General features: G+C 41.0%; 1 protein-coding gene across 1 annotated transcript in view; it reads left to right on the forward strand.

Moving 5' to 3' along the window:
* grin2ab (glutamate receptor, ionotropic, N-methyl D-aspartate 2A, b) overlaps positions 1 to 18,135 on the forward strand; it is a 129,339-nt gene that overhangs the window by 102,487 nt on the left and 8,717 nt on the right. The window contains exons 9-14 of the mRNA XM_058641284.1: positions 2,115 to 2,229; positions 2,346 to 2,548; positions 7,708 to 7,876; positions 12,699 to 12,852; positions 14,239 to 14,364; positions 17,609 to 17,838. Of these exons, the coding sequence (XP_058497267.1) occupies positions 2,115 to 2,229; positions 2,346 to 2,548; positions 7,708 to 7,876; positions 12,699 to 12,852; positions 14,239 to 14,364; positions 17,609 to 17,838 (997 nt within the window). The remainder of the gene's footprint in view (positions 1 to 2,114; positions 2,230 to 2,345; positions 2,549 to 7,707; positions 7,877 to 12,698; positions 12,853 to 14,238; positions 14,365 to 17,608; positions 17,839 to 18,135) is intronic.

An 18,135-nucleotide genomic window follows, 5' to 3' on the forward strand; every position in this document is an offset into this window, starting at 1 on the left:
GAATTCACTGCAACCCTGCGTCCCCTCTGACCCAAAAAAACCCCCAAAGCTATGTTTTAGATTAGAGAATTTATACAGCATAAGAGCAGTGCGTCCATTTAAAGGTCCAGTATGTCAGAACTAGTGATATGTAATGGTTAGAATGCAGACAGTGAACAAACAGAGAACTCCTTTCACTACACCCTTTCTTTACTCATGGTGCTTTCCACTATATAGTTCTAGCATGACTCGGCAGGGCACGGCTCGACTTTACTCATTTTTTTTTTGCTTTTCCATTAGTGATAGTACCTGTTACCTGCTCTGCCAAAGCTCCAAGCGTTACTAAAATGTGACGTTGACAGTTTGCCCGCTTCTGATTGGTCAGATTCTCGTCACTGGAAGAGTCATGAGCGCGACGTCTGACACAAGAAACAAACTGAACAATGTCGAACTGTGGATCAGTTAAATAATAATAACTTGCGTTAGTCTCCAACGTTGGTGTATTTAGCGACAGCACTGCTGGAAGCAGGCGATCGTGAGCCAAATCACAACCCGTTCAGCTGTATTTAGTTCAGTGTCTGTGTCAGATGGAGTCTGTGCTCCGGTCATGCAGGAAGTACTGAACTCTTTTTAATGAACCATTCTAATGATTTGGTTACAGCGAAAACAACTGCTTTGCTCATCACAAGTTTGTGTCTTGTGTCACGGCAGTTTCATGCAGCAGTGGTATGACAACCCTGCCCACATTGAGGAGGTACTAAAGTAATGAAAAACAAATCGAATAAAGTACAGTCGGGCCGAGCCGTTATTAGTGAGTCTGGGATGTTGATCTCCCTTTGCGTTGTAATCACTGCGCACACACTGGCTTGTTTGTCCAAGAAACAATATTCAATTTTAACATTTTATTATATATTTGTATGAATGGTAGTACATTCAATAAGCCCACATGTGTGTTGTAGCCTACTGTTGGCATCAAAACTCAAAGATGTGTAGTTTGTCTACTGTAAAAACATGGTAGTCTCTGTAGAGATGACCCAGCTCCTTATATAAAGATAAAACACTCATTCTCAGGGAATAATTATAATATTGCCTACATTAAGAACATTAGAGTTTGTAATTTACTACCATGGTTGCCGCAGTAACCTGCATACAGATCAAAGGAAGATGAAGGCACCATCTGCCTCCATTAATTTCTCCATGTCGCATTTCTACCGATACCTCTTGCCTTTCTGGTCCAAACAAAGTCAGCACTGCAAACACTGACACCGACACCATTAGTCACTCACCTGCCAAATCTTAAGCATGTCAAGCAGACATGGTGGACATGGTTATGTTGGCGGTAGGACAGATATTTTCATTGGACCTTTAATGTATGTCCAGACAAATCCTTCAAAGAATCCGTCATATAGCATTATCATGCATCCGACCAACCATGTTTGGACACAGTGTCAGAATGAGTCGAACAATTTCTAATAAAACACAACATAAGACCTCAAGGATACAAAGGGTTTTCTGTTTTTGGGACGCCGCTGTCCCTCTAGTGATTTGGTCTTTTCAGTAAACATCCTTTGACAACCCACCTTTTCCCCCCACCGGGTCCGAGTTCACCTCTCAGAGCATCCTCACTTTCTGAATATCGTGTTACCGGCATGAGCATATTCCTAATCCCAAATCACTTTGTGCGATACTGATTCATTTACTCCGCTCCACTGCTTCACTTTAGCGAGTGTGTAAATATTTCACCAAAGCATCTGTTTGTGGATGCAGGGCAACGCTAGTGAGTAAGAGAGTGAGGGCAGCCGTGTTGCACCGGTGGCTTGTCTTTCAGGCGAATATCTGTGGAGAAATCAATGCCGAATGTTGATGGGTGAGATATGTGGCCTCTGACTCTTCCTCCCTCCTACACACAAATAGATGTGTGCGCACACATACATACTCAGGCATGCATGCACACACTGTGGGTGAAGACAGCATTGATTTCAAGAGTACTCATGCAGTGATTACAGAGTGCTTAACTTGTTATTTCAAATGTATCAGCTCTTGTTGTGCTCAACACTAACAGAGGCAAAACAAAAGCAAATAACAGCTTCCTACTCCTTTTGTTTTTTGTTTTTTTTTAATCCCTTGTGTTTCAGACACATGATGCATGTGTGGAGTGAAGGGCGAGACTTATCCTTCACTCCAGATGGTTACCAGGCCAACCCCAAATTGGTTGTCATCGTCCTGAATAGTGAAAGGAAGTGGGAGAAGGTAACAAATTGATACAATCTATTTGCAGAGAAGCAAGGAAATTAAAAAGTCAGAACACTTTAATTACAGTGGCTGCATGTGCGTGTGTGTGTGTGTGTGTGTTTTTGCCCGCACAGATGGGTCGCTGGGAAAACGGGACGTTGTCATTGATGTTCCCCGTGTGGCCGAGGTATAACTCCCATGGGGATGAGGATGCGGATGAGAACCACCTCTCCATCGTCACCCTGGAGGAGAAACCTTTTGTCATTGTGGACAACGTGGACATCCTCACCGGCACCTGCATGAGAAACTCGGTGCCCTGCCGCAAACACGTCAAAGAGTAAGTACCCACACACTTGATGTGGTGGTGAACAAATAACACCCACTACCTGCCCACTACTCGCATGAAATCAAGAGCCATTTGAAAACCGCACTTGTTTAAAGGCACAATGGAGAGGCTGGAGGTTTCACAGGATGTGAAACAGGCACTCATTTGTTCAAATTAAATCGTGTTGTCTTTGTTTTGTCTTTTGATCTCACACGCTGTAATCTACCAACTTTTACTGTCCTTTATAATCTATAATATAAATCTTAGCCTGTCTGAGAACACACTGGCCAATCAGCTGCCCTTTGCTTGTCCACTTTTATTCTACAAAGATTTATGCTGGGCCCACTCATTTTTACTTTATATAATAATGAGTCATCTGTCCGTTTGTCCTTGAGACTGAAATTCAAACGTGTGTGGCTGTAATATATACACTGTGCACACACAAAACTCCACGGTCGACAGTATACGATGCCGTGAATGTCGTCCGTCAATAACATTGTTTCTACTGTGTACATTGATTTATTTGCCTCATGAAAAATATTTGTCGGCGTCAAATTTGACTTAATTGCTCATTAAACTGAGGCAGAAGAGGCGCACAGTGTCTCACTCATTCAGACTAGCTTACCTCACGTGACCTGAGTCTTTGTCACCACAGTTTTACTGAATCCAAACTTCTTCTGAGAGAGTTTTAACACATTCTGGCAAAGTACTTCTGTCAGTGTTAATAATTTATTGTTTTTTTTGTTGGTGCTAACTCGCTAATGCCAATCTGTCTCTGCACTTGCTTTTTTTTTGTCTGCTCTGTAATTGCATGTGTCACACACACTTCCTTATACATTGTGCTGTGTTAGTGTTACTTATTTAAACCTTTCTCATTGCTATTTAATAATTCTGCTTATTCTTTTCTACCTGATGTTCATAAACAGTATGATTCATGCATTATTCATTGTGATATTTCAATTTGGTTCATTGTATATAATTATTTTAATGCAAAAGAGAACCTACATTATTAAAATGTTTGATATGGAGGCAGAATAAAGTCCACGGGGATTTGAGTCTTTTAAGAAACTTAAGTGATGTAAAATTGAACCTCTGAATACTAAATGTTGAACTTTAAATATCACTGAACGTGAAGAATTGAAATAATTAAGTCGGAAAGACATTTCTAGAATGTAATATGCAGACCTTCTTTTCAGATTTAACTTTAAATATAAAGCCATCAGGGTTTTCTCCATCTAATATGATTTAACGTGTAGCTTAAAGTATATTTGGTGTCTTGATCCAAAGTGTTGTTTTAGTGAAATTACAAACCTTAAGGAAGTCAAACTATTTTCTTAAATAAACTTAATATTGGTTGCCGTCCTAATTTGTGCAAATCAAATTTCACTTCAGTAATGAATTATTGTTTAGTGAAACTTGAGAATGAATGGTGACAACATGGTGATCAAAAAACAGCGGCCTCCATACTGAGGCCATACTCCTGATATAAAGGGTTAATTCTGTAATAATAAAAAAACAACAATTATTATAGAAAAAAATCATATATTGATTTATGATTTTACATTCAGTTTTTTTCCTAATAGAAATAATTTCATCTAAATCTAACACACTGGACCTTTAATGTAAATTTAAAAACTGGTATTTTGGTTTCCTCAATGGACCACGCCACATTTACAGCTTTTTCTGTAAACATGCGCGCTCCATGTAAAAAACTGAAAGAAATAAATCCAAGCGTGACAGTAAATGAGAAGGTGTTTAATGTGGTACACTGTTCCACCTTTTGTCACCTCCCGTCTGGATTACTGCACCCACACAGCCTTGTAAAATATTCTGTTCAGCGGCTACAAACCACCTTACAGCCTTCCCTGCCGTCAGCCTCCCGAGGTCCCCCCCCCCACCCCCTTGTTGCGTCCCCTTGCTCCTCACCTTCCTCCCACTGGCTGCCGGTGGCTGTTCACATCAAATTCTAAATCCTGGTTCTGGCATTCAAGGCTCCTGTGGGAGCAGCATGTCCATATCTCCATGCTGTGGTCTATCCTTTTTTGTCAGTGTTACAAGCGGACACTTAGCTCTGTGCTCCCTGCTGCAGCTACATCATCATTTCACCTGGCCGTGACTCTTATTTGTGCTGCTCCTCAATAGTAAAATGTCCTTCTCACACTCCAGATGGGATAGCAGCATTATACTGTATCATTTCTATTGTAAAAAAAAAAAAAAGTGGGGAAAAGGAAGAAAAAAACCTTTTGCACATATGAATATTTTATTTGTCTAATCTTCATTCTGCACCATGTTCTGGAGGTACTCTGTCCTAAACCACTTTTGTTTTCATTCTACAAAAAACACACACCTCCTGTCACTTATTTTCCATTTTATTTGACGTGATGCCAGGAATGTTAACTTATTAGTTGTCTGCTGCTGTTGATAAAAGTGTCAGCTAATGAAAAGAGCTTTCACAAATTCACAGACTGATGTGCGACTTCATCGAACGTGATTTTTTCTTTTTTTCAGTGTATAGATACATTTATTTTCATCGTCACCACTCACATCAATGCTTATATATCACCATCCATCCATCCATCCATCCACCCACTCTAAACAAAGGTGTCACCACCTATAAACCTCGATCTATACCAGTGGGGATGATGTTATTGATTTTAAAGAGATCCATTCATTATCTATCACTTATCTCTTGGGTTCACAGGAATCACTGGGGCCAGTCGCAGGGGAAAACCGTGGACAGGTCACAAAGCTTGCATACAGAGACAAACAACCATTCACGCTCTACACTCCACTCACAGTCTCCACGCCACTGTATCCAGAGAAACCCCCTACTGACACACACACACACGCTTTGCGAAACTGTCCTAAAATTAAATTATTTTTTACTAAAATTAAGCATTTATATTCTTGGTCAATTAAGCATTTGTATGGATTCTTCAAAAGATTCCCCAAATCATCTGTTCACAGACGTTATAAAACTAGAGTCATTAGCCCAAGTAATCCTGTCATTATTTACTGTTGTTTTTTTCTGGCCTTTGTTTGTTATTGTTTTTCTCCAACTCTGAAAAGCAAATTTGGGTACTATGAAAGATGCCGCAGTCTATTTCATTATCATTATTATTATTATTATTATTACTGTTACACATATTTTATTCCTATTCTGTTTTAAAATTTCAGCTCAGTTCATTCCAGTGTGTTGATGTCGGGTGTAAAAAATATGACGTGCGTAAAGCTTTTGCGCTTTCTCCGAAAAAATCAACACATCAAACGATATTGTCGGCTCTTCTGGTAGAAAAAAACAAAAACAACTGAGAGGCATTTATTGTAGTGGCTGAAATATGTGGCAGCCTTCTCAAGTGTGTAAACAATGCTGAGATAGTTCTCAAATATAGTCAGAGGGAGTAAAACTTTCTCAGTGATTCTTCCCTTGGATTCTTTGACATCTCGGGTTTTGCTCCAATTATCTGCTCTATACGGACACCTCGGTGAGAAGCTTCTGTACGACAGGACAAGACAGCTTTTTTCTCGCCGCTAATCTCTGCAGTTCACATCTTTGCTCATCTATATACAGCCTGTCTTCAAAACACAAGTAGTAATCATGGTTTCTGCTATTTTATTTGTCACTGGCTCAGTACCATAATTGTATTGTGCGTGTGACTGATCACTGGCATCCGCACAATGGAAAACCCAAATAAAATCCATATTGTCTTCAGTAATTCCACTTGTGACTGCATGCAGGCAATAAAAACAATTACAATTGTTCAGGATAATTATTAGGATTCATCTTTTTCTCTCTGAAAATGTATATACATTTTTTGCAAAAGGTTTTCTGTCAACTCACAGTGAAAGCGATGGAATATTTCGGCTCCATGTCACTTTTGGACACGCACAATTGAACAATTGGACAATGGAATCCCTGCGTTTTGAAAGTTCAACATGTGACCTGACCCGAGATTTGTCATCCTCTTGCCACAGACGTGTGCGCAGTCACAGGCCGAGACAACTTCTGGTTCTTCATTTACGTCGCGTTTGCTGTCCCTGCGTGTCGTCAAACCATGTGTCCATACATGCGTACACACATACAGCGCATCAAGCCACGATCCATTACTGCTCCATTTACTCAGTGGCCCTACTTGCACTTTATTTGTGTATGTTTGCTGATACAAAAGTATGACGTGAATCAAACAGATGCACTGTGCGATTACCTTGGGGACTTCATCGTTGTTGCTGTGTGTGTGTGTGTGTGTGTGTGTGTGTGTGTGTTTACATGGTGACATATGGACACAGGGAGGGCTCAGCTGGGAAGAGCTCATGTTTACAGTGTGCATTAGAACACCTGGGGCACATGCTGTACATATGTAGACTCACACACACACACACACACACACACACAATCACTTCCAGAATGTATACTAGGCTCATGCTCTCTTTTTTACACACACATATGATGCTGTGCCACAGACACAGTTGACTGCCGTTAAAAGATCCAATCCTTTAATGTTTCACATCTTCTCTCGAATTCCTCCGTTCTTCATGAACGTTCTCTTGAACTGGAGTCTGCCAAAATGGCAATTGCAAAGGTCACAGAAGAGCTGTACCAATCAATATGTGCTACATCAAAGATGGCCAGCACAGGGAGCAGAATTTATTTTTATGGAAATAGTTTTGAAATTTGCTGGTTGGGTTTAATGGGTTATGAGAATTATTTGCGTGGCTCTCGGAAAAGTTTCCCGGAACAAACAGTTCTCGCTCTGTGCAGCCCGTTTGTGTTGCTGTGAGGACGGAGGAAAAAGACGACTTAGAAGAATGACGGGAGAGACGAGGGGAAGGACAGCTGATATTTTAATCATGTGGATGGGACTGTTCTGCAGAGCCCAGCTCTATTTAAAGCCCAGCAGCATCTGCTCAGTACCCCCGTGTTTTCATGTGGTTTGGTTAGTTGGCGTTCAGGGAAATACACACGTACATGTTCTGACTACCCTTCAGCAATATTTATGATTACTGTCCGCTGTTGCAATTCTAGTTTTACACTTTGACGGTAGCAGCGGGTGTGGAAGGAGCAGGCAACGAGATTATAGTGTATTACAGTGCTGCACACATTCACCTGTGTAAAGTGTTTTTTATATGAAATATGCCCTAATCATGTCTGTGTGTGTCTGTGTGTGTTTCAGTAACAGCACATCAGGAGGCTCCTACATAAAGCAGTGCTGCAAGGGCTTCTGCATTGATATTCTGAAGAAGATAGCGAGGAACGTCAAGTTCACTTACGACCTTTACCTGGTTACAAATGGAAAACACGGCAAGAAGATCAACAATGTCTGGAATGGCATGGTTGGAGAGGTACTGCCTACCCGCGTCTTTTTCTCCTACTATTCATCAGCCCATCTCTCTTACGCTGTCTGTGAGCATTTAAATAAATATTCAATGTTATTTAGTTTTTTTACTTTAAGCTGCAGTAGGAAGTATAATGAGGATTTTTGTTTGTTGAGCGCCATCCCCAGATTCTGAAATACTATTGTTTTGGTATAAATGCACTCGGTCCAAACCCACTCCCACCAGATAACACACACACACATACACACTAATGCTGTGTTTACACCAAACGTGATTTGTCACGCTATCGCACCGTGGGATAATGTTGTGCATCTTGTGACGTGATTGGAGTGGCCGTATTTTAAACAGACCTTAACGGACCTTCTTTTCACCATAAATCAAAGCATTGTTGTGGAAACGTCGGTCGTCTCCATAACTCCAAAACGTTCATAACATTGAAGCTCGCCAAGTTTTGTCCAGCTCTGTGTGGTGTGTTGTGAAACCACACAAAACGGTTTCTTCTCTGCAGAGATAACATGTCGTGCACGTGTGGACTCTGAGTTTTCTGAAAGCAGAGTCGTTCTGAATCTCAACGCTGATTGGCCATCGCATCTTTGAAGGATTTCAACTCACGCGTCAGACGTGTGCGAATATGTTGCGTCGCTGCACACCAATCACATGAGTCGTGCCGCCCGTGAATATCGCGTATTTGCATTGACTATGTACGTAAACTTGTTGCGTGACAAAACCGCCTCAGGTGTAAACACAGCAGAGAGATGACTTAGAAAAATCTCTTGATCTCTGCAAAACTCCACCCTGATATTGCTGATACTGACACAACAATTTATTGCTTTTATTGTCCAACCCTGTATAACGAATTTTTCTTTTTTAGGTTGCTTTGTAGCATAGGCAGTTGCTGCCAATGCTGGAAAAGATAACCTTTCCTTTGATGGGACATACTGTATATGTGTAGCTGCACACAACAGCCAATGGGGGCACCAACTTTTCTTAACTGGTCTGTGATTAGTCAGAGTCTCTCTTAATGTCCGCAAGGCTTTAAACATTGTCTATGGAGGCTTTACGTTTACATTATGCTGAAAGATCATAATGGAATTATTGCTTAATAACGCCATTAATATTAAGTTAGTAATAATGCCACTCTGGATCAGGATTTATGCTAACATTTACCCACGAGCAGCTTCTTTTTCTTCTTCTTCTTCTTCTATGGGGTAAAAAATGCGGTTAAAAAGTGTTGTTTTTTTTTCTTCTTTCATCTCAGCTAATGGTCACGAATAACACACTGAGTCTTACGGCCATAGCTCCAGGCCTTTATGCTAAGCTAAGCTCACTGGCTGAGGCTCACACCTGATAAACCAATACAGTATAACAGTGACATCAGTCCGGTTGCTTTAGTCTCAAGTGTAAGTGTACAATATTTCCCAAATGTCAAGTAATTCCATTGCATTTCTAACCATTTAAATGTCACACACTGTCTACAAGCCTAGCTCAGCAAGAGCAATTTGCATTTGCAAATGGATTTTAAACTTTTCAGTTCATATCCCATTACCCACAGCTGTTATCAAGGGTCAGAGAGCAGACCTACATTCGGTCAGGGCAATGAAATGTGTGACAAAATGTAAACAGACTGCATTGTGCTGCAGAGAGGCCTTTGTTCCCCAGAGTATGCCATCGTCTTTATATCATAATTGTCTCAAATAGTGGATTCAACAGACCTCTCCATATCAGCAGTAGTCATCTTGGATGCTAACAAAAATGCTCCTCTATCCATTACCGTATCCAACCTGCCTCATTGTAGGTAAATGGTTTTGTCCAACCACTTTCAGGATAGATGGAAATCAGTCAGAAAGGGAGGGAGGCCAGACCATCTGCAAGAGTGAATTAACATGAGCCAGCACTGGTCTGGCTTACAGGGTAATGCCATATATCAGTGAGTTCTTCTAAAGCTGATGTCATTCCATCATTGCCAGCAAATAATATAATAACTTCCTTTCCCTGCCTTTGGTACTTAGACCTATAAGCCCATTTGTTCTTTTAAAGGGGTTCAGAAATACAGACACAAACTACAAAAAGCACTCACAGAGTGTAGTCACCTGCCAAGACAGCTGAGTATCACACAGTAGCAATATACTGCTCTATCTTGCAATATTAACATTTGTTTTTTTTTTTTGTTTTTGTTTTAAAAAACCCTGAATATGTCCATGTCTGAACCGCCAGCAAAATCCAACTATTTCTTCCTTGGGCCATAACCTACATCTCCAGAAAATGTCATCCAGATCTTTCATTTACTTTTTGAATTATGCTGCTCACAGTCTAACAGATGTGGCCACCAGAACAGCATCAATGTTGACTACAAGTGATTCTGCAAGTCCCTGTAACTCTGTTAATTCTTAACGAAAAATATTCGGTTCAACTGGGCCTGTGAAGGTCATTCCATTTTCACGATTCATGTCTTTTTATTACGCATCAAACTGTTGAGTTGTGCCTCATGGATGGTAGTGTTGTCATTCTATTTCTCCACTCATTTTACTGATTTTTCCTTGTATTAGTTAACTGCAGAAAAGTGTGGTTTAAGAAAAAATAAACATAACTCAAATAGAGCTAAGTTAAAGTTATGTTCAGTCCTTGTTTTGTATTCCAAGAGGGTCATATACCGCCGCTGTGTCACGTCCCTCAGCGTCCTCTTACAGACACACAGGGTCTCCTTCCACGTCTGAAGGAGACACACCAGATGGCACATTTAGCCGCTCAGAGCAACTGCCCTGAGTGTCCGTCCACACTTTTATGTCACTGTGAGCATCAAGCCAGTACAAGGCAGTCACTGACAAGGAACACGTATACTCTATTATTTATAATTATTTATGATTTATTATTGGTCATGGAAATCCTGATCATATTATTAAAATAGAAGTCTGTCTGAGTGTGAGCCAACAGTGAATATCCACTCAGCCTAACCCCGGATATTTATCCTAACCCTAACCTCATACTCTTTTATTGTACCGCTGCTCTGCTCTGAGCGTCTAAAGGCGCCGCCAGTGGGTTTACATGGGAGTCATTTGAAAGCCCGGTGCGTCTCTTTCAGGCAACGCAGAGGGACGTAAAAGAGCGGCGGTATATGAGGCTCTTGGGATGAGAACAGGTTATTTTTCAACATTATGTCCCTGATCAAAGCAAAGGCAAAGAGTCCTCATGCTCCAGTGCCATGAGCAGAATAATAACACATCTCAGGCTCTGGCATGTTGAAGTACTGATTTATTTCATAATATTTGTTGGGTTCAAAAACATAGTGAGATATTGGCAGATTTAGCCTTTAAAACTACATTATGTGATCCAACTGGTGTCACCACACGTAAACCTGGATCAGTCGTGACACTGAAGATTTAAAACTGATTTACAGATTGCGGGGCAATCGGCTGTCAGAGAGATGCAGGGCACAGCTGGCTCAGCAGGAGCAGCTCTTCTCCTGGTCCAGCCGCGACGGCAGAGACAAAGAAGGTTGATTGTTGATTCACCGCAGGGTTAACTCACCTGGCGCTGCTCCTGCCTCTGCTCCTGCCTCTCTCCTACAGCTGATTGCCCAAACCACCCCCACCTCCATACGGATCATTTATAATCCATCCTTTATCAATACGACTGATCCTGTGAGGGTCAGTGAGTGAGCTGGAGCCAGATATTAGTCATTTAGAGTCTCTGATTGAACTAACTCCTGTCTGCATGTGTTTGAATTGTCAGAAGAATCCTAAGTAGCAGAGTATAAAAAAAAAATTGAATATGCACTTCTTGGTTAATTAAGCATTTGGATTCTTGTTGTCTTCAAAAGATTCATCAAAACACTTCTGTTCACAAAGGCTTTGAACAACTTGAGTCATTATCATGATCATTTATTTACCGTTCTTAGTTTGTTTTATTTTTTTTATTTGTTCTACTTTCAATGGCCCTGGACAAGTCGTTGTTATTATCATTATTGTTATTGTTTCTATTGCATTAAGTAGTAATATTGTTGTTGTTTTGTTGATATAATAATGATAGTAATTTAGACAATTGAATGCATAACTTCACCTTTAAATTTTGAGTCACGTTAATGCCTTTCCATAATTTCACTTTAGTTCAGTGTGTATGAAGTTGGTCAAATTATTATTTCATTAAATTGGGGGTTTGTACAGAAATCCCTCTTGTTATGAGGCAAAAGTACTACCCGCTGCATCACCGCGCTGACTTTCTTTTAAAATATTCTGTGGCAGTGTTCTCTGATGCTGTTGTTTATGTTTTAAAACACAATCACTTGTTAAGTTATGTAAAAAAACTATTATTTAAAGTACAGATCAAGAAGCCCTTGGACATGTGGGGGATAAATGTACCTCACTTGACCAATAATGTGCGCATGGGAATTATTTATAGATTCAATGAAAGCTTAGCGCGATCACTGTTAAACGCTTAAAGACTGATACTGAACCGTGAAAGGTCTGATAATGGCACCTGCCAGTATGATCCATAGGAGGTTGTGTTTAGGAGGCAGACTGCTCGAAGCCATTAGACAATTAAATCGGAGAAAGAAAAGAAAAGAAGAAAAACCAACATTTCACGATGTAGTAAAAATGACAGCTTTATGAGCAGAGTGTCCGTCTGTCAGAATACATTCAGACACCCAGAATGGTGGCACAGTGAAAACGACAGCTGCATTTTTACTTTTCATCTCTTTTGGGTGGAAGTGCCTCCAACTATTGTCCACATTCTGCTCTTACACTCGCAGTCACTGTGTTTTTTTTTCACATCCAAAATAACTGTTATGACTTTTGAGCTCAATATGACTATTGTCCTCTCTGTCCCCCAGGTGGTGTATAAGAAAGCGATCATGGCAGTCGGTTCATTAACCATCAACGAGGAGAGGTCAGAGGCCATTGACTTCTCTGTGCCCTTTGTGGAGACTGGCATCAGTGTCATGGTGTCTCGCAGCAATGGCACCGTCTCGCCCTCTGCCTTCCTCGGTACATTTATCATTCTTTTGTCTTTCCTTATTGTAAATTTCCTCTCTTTTCTGTCATCTTTCTTCTTTATGTCTGTCTGACTCCCAGTGAGCTGAGAGGGAGGAGCTGTTGGCAAAAAAACCCACATTTTATATAGAATATTTCATTCTGACAGTATAGACTGGCCAAATTCTACTTGTACTTTGACTTTATCTGGGCCTCAACACCCTGAGCACATTAATATTTCTACCAGAGCAGAGGAAATGGAGCGTGCCAGCTGTTTTTTTTGTTTTTTTTGTTTTTTTATGTGAAAAGTCAGCTGAGACAAAGCAGTCTTGATACTCACCTCCTCTCCCTCCCTCCCTCTCTTCTCCTCCAGTTGTTCAGATGAGTAGAAACAAAAGCGTTCTCCTCTGTGCTCGCCTAATGTCTTGTATTGTCATTGGAGCGATGCAGAGAGCGAGGGGATGTATTGGACCATGCGTGTGTTGGTCGCTGTGTATCAAGTCATGTGTCAGAATGCGTGTGTGCGAGGGGAAAAAAAAAACGTGTGTTGATACTGCACGAATATTTTAGGACGTTTGTGTATTGAATCAAGGATGTGTGGTGAATGAATGTGCCTAGGCGGAACGTGTATACGCTGAAAGCTGTATGTGTGCGTGTGTGTGTATATGTGTCTTTGAGCAAGTGTGTGTTTTGAGCCTGGGCCAGGGTATCAGTGACGGTTCAGTATCTCTCACACTCATATTAGAGGCACCTCAGTGCACAATCTCTCAGGGTTGGCTAACTCTGGTTGTCACACGCACACACACACACATTTGTCTGGGTTTCTGGTACGCATCCCTCTCTCTCTGAACTCCTGCCCTGCTACACACTGAACACAAACACACACACACACACACACTTACACATGGTATGCGCACATCACACACAAGTACAGATCACATGCATATGCCCACAGCAGGGCACATCAGATCACTCACATTGCTCTCCCTCCTTCCTTCTCTCTCCCCCTTGCTCAGCCATCTCCCCTGCTCCAGGCTTCTCCCTCTCTCAGCTCTCATCCAAGGGAATAATGAGAAATATGGAAATGTGCTCCGTCAAACTCTCTGTGACTAACTCTCCCTCTCCTCCTCTCCTCCTCTCCTCCTCTCCCTCCCCTCTCCACTCACTCTGTCTACCGTTCTCCCCTCAATCATCTTTTCCCTGCTTTGTCTCCCCCTCATCCCTCGTCTTTCTTTCTTCTTCACCTTTTTTTCCCTGAGTCCAAAGTCTGTCTCCGCTTACTCTCTCCCTGCCGCACTTTTTATGCGTCACCTGTTCCTCCGTAATGTCTCTCTGTCTCGTGTAGTTGATTTTAAACTCTCCACTCTCTTCTCTCTGTCGCCGCTCTCTTCTTCCCCTCAGAGCCCTTCAGCGCATCAGTTTGGGTGATGATGTTTGTGATGCTGCTCATCGTCACAGCCATCGCCGTCTTCCTCTTTGAGTTTGTCAGTCCGTTGGGCTTCAACCGCAACTTGGCCCAAGGCAAAGGTAGGCTTTCACAAACACACACACACACACACACACACACACACACACATGCGCACATGTGTCATCAGGAATATCACACCAATCTTTTCTCCCAAGAGCAACAAACACAAATCCAAGCTTTCCCTGAAGCTAAAGAGGTGACCTGTTATTACCCTGATTTTAGACAGTGAAGGTCCCTAAGCTGGTTGCCAATACTGTCGTTAGCTGAAAGAACAGGAAATTAAAGATTATTGTTGAGCTCAATTTAAGTGTTGACTTGAATTTATTTGATTGGTTCTATAAATCTGTGCCATAGGTGAGAGTGTCTTAACACCACCTAACTTGTCTTGAACACGCTCTACTCCTGCACTTTCCTTGTTGAAACTACCTAGCACTTATTCTGGGTTTCCTGATGGCTTCTCACTGCACCGTAACTCTAATGAATGTCTCTGATTTCACTGTGTTTTTAATGAAGGTTTTCTATTAACAGTGAATGTTTCCTATGTCGATCACTTGTAAGAGTATCATTAAAGGAATAGTACCACATTTACGTTTTTCACTCTCAGTATTGTGCCTGGTCACACTAGTAGGTCAAAGGTCATGTGCATGAGGAATGATCTAGTCCACATGCATATTTCATCTTTTTAATGTTGAACTAAGGTCACAGTTCAAAAAGTGAACGGGTGTGTGAGTGAACATGAGCTGCATTCACAGTTTGTTAACCCTTTAACACCGAGCGTATAGCCGACATCACGTTTGCGCAAGCACACGTTTGCATCGCCGTAATTATGCGTTAACGGTTTGTGCTATTGGAAAAATTACAACGGTTTCTGAAAGCTGAGAAGTGGCAAGTCAAAAGCCAACGTGTGGTTATTACGGTAATTTCCCTGTTGCAGGAAGAGGAGAGATTTGGAAAAAGGCCTGTACATAGTTTCCATTTTTTGGCCTGTTTTTGCACATTTAGACAGAGACTCAAATTTCAAATCTAACACGCAAAATCTGGTGTTCATGTACAACTACAGTGTTTTGTTTCTCAATAAAAATGTTTTTCTTCATTTTAATTTGTTAATACACTATTTTAACATGCAGTATATTGTAAATAACTGCCAGATAATGAAAATTATTCTTGAAAACTGGGCAAAAAATATGAACATCCTCAATGAATGATGTTTACTGAACACATTCATACACAGCTCTGTTAACGCTTTAGCAGTTATCTAGCAGATCAATATAACTACTGTGTCTGGTGAAGTTACTGTGTGAAAAAAGTGTGCTTTTAAAGTTTCGTCTTGTAGCCTCTGCGGATCGGTCTCTTTCTGCAGGACATGTCGAGACGCAATGTCGAGATTAAAATCCAGATTAATGTTGACTTCAATCTCTACATGATATTTCAACTTTATTCTTAAAATTTTGAGTTTAATGTCGACATGTGGAGTTTGAAGTCTGAACCCGATGTTTCTAAGAGCATTTATTTCACATTGTACATTAATCTTGTCATGGCAAAAAAAACATTTCTCTTCATGCATGGCCCTAATACACAATACATATGTCTCTTTCTTTTTTCGGTATAGCGGTATTTCAATTTCGCGTCAAGCGGTGCACAGCATGATTGATGGAGGAAAGGCAGAAGCATAACAACTAGGCTAGTAAATATCGACCTATGGTCGTCCTCTCAGAAAGCTCTGCAGGATCACCTGGGAGGTGGAGAAAGTCTGATGTCACTGACTCTCTCTTTGGCTGACAACGCCAAGAAGTACCCATGAATAGTTTTCTCCTAATCCTTGTAGACTGCATGTGTGTGTGTCACACAGAGCTGCAGCGGCGTCTCAGTCACACACTGCAGAAGCTCAGTTCATGTCCATTTTTACTTCCAGCTGCTTGTTTTTGAGTCAACGAGCACATTAACGCAGCAAAACTATCAGAAAAATCCTTGAAGTGCCTTTAATTCTCAGCTCTGCTCCAGTTCCTCGATGGAGGGCAGGGCAGGGGAGGAAGGCAAGAAACAGAAGCAGGTCTTCAGCTCCAGAAGAAGTTCTGTACTTTTGTTTTTTTATTTAAATAAAATATTAATCTGAAAAACATCCATTATGTTTGATTGTGCCCAGCAGTTGGAAATCATGTTAGTTAGCAGACGGTGATTTATTTACTCCATTTGTTGGCTTGAAGTAAAGGTCAATCAAAACAAAAATTGTGTTGACATTGACCTCTGCAAAAATTTGTCATATTATTACCATTGCCTGTCAAAAGCCTTTCTCTTCCTCCTTCTACACATGAAAGCTCTCTATAAGAGTTTACCATTGGGTCCATAAGCAAGCAAATACTTATTTATATTTATATATATATATATATTTATATATATGTATATATATATATATATATATATATATATATATATATATACATATATATAATATATCACTGACCCTGTTTGTTGTCTGTTGTCGCTACCTGCGTCACAAACATGGCCAGACATTTGAGAGAAAGTCCTGGTAAAAATGGCAGAAAAAGTGAAGCTGAAATTCACAATCTTTGACATGCGTGCCATCAGGAGGGGGTGGGATGTATGGGTTTGAGTTTTGTGGCTCCTTTTCACAGTAGCCATCGTGACTTGTCACAGTGGGAAAATCACAAGAGTAAATAATGATGTTAATTATGGCTGTTTTCTATTTCACTTCCTCAGTTTCCGCTTATTCACTGTCACACTCTTGTGATCATGTGATCAGTAATGTTAAAACATGTCAAAATAGCTGTATTTGAATGTTTGTTCATGGCTGAACGATTTGGAGGAACATATTTAATTGCAGTCTTTCTGTCAGATCTTGATGTTGCGATTTGATTGGATAATGTAATGTGTTTCAAGCCAAGGTTCAGGTCAATATTAACTGTATTATGGATTGAACATGTCACGGATCATTACTGCATGACTCCATTAAAGTATTGATTACCATGTGCTAATGAAAAGATGAAAACGTAATGTTATGAATTGTTTTAACTTTGTACAGTTATGTATTAAATTTTTTTTTTTACCATTAAGTATAGAACATTGAGCAATTACAACTGCAGCCTTTGCAATTTATGCAATTTTTTATTTATTTTTTATTTTATTTGCAATTTTTACCTCAAGATTTGCCTCGTAGAAATGGTCAACTGTGAGATTAAGCTTTCATCCTTTACTCCTGTATCTCTCATGTCTCTGTTGGTTCTTCAGTCCATAATAACTGGCTTTATTTCCCCCTGTTCTCCTCCCTTTCTCTGTCTCTATCAGACCCACATGGTCCATCATTCACCATTGGTAAGGCCATATGGCTGCTGTGGGGTCTGGTGTTCAATAACTCAGTACCCGTGCAGAACCCAAAGGGCACCACCAGTAAGTTCATCGTGTCGGTGTGGGCCTTCTTTGCTGTCATCTTCCTGGCCTCCTACACTGCCAACCTGGCTGCCTTCATGATCCAGGAAGAGTTTGTGGACCAAGTCACAGGGCTGTCTGACAAGAAGGTAGGACTGAAAACATATGGAAACACACACACACACATTCACAGTCACAGTTGCTCTTGTAATGGATGCCAGCCCCACGGCCACACTGGACTCTCCGGGGAAAGCCACTGGTCTTCAACAGCCCAAAGCCTCTGGTCTTCATATCAGCTTCAGCTGTCATCATATGAACAGTGCCAGCACAGCAGCCCCACAGGCTCACACACATGCAGCACGGATCAAAGACGTGTGTTTGTATTTGTGTGCGCGTGTGCTTGTTTGTGTGTGTGTGTGTGTGTGTGTAATTGCAGTTTGCAGAGG

Source organism: Solea solea, chromosome 10 (assembly GCF_958295425.1).
Source record: "Solea solea chromosome 10, fSolSol10.1, whole genome shotgun sequence".
Taxonomy (NCBI): Eukaryota; Metazoa; Chordata; class Actinopteri; order Pleuronectiformes; family Soleidae; genus Solea; species Solea solea.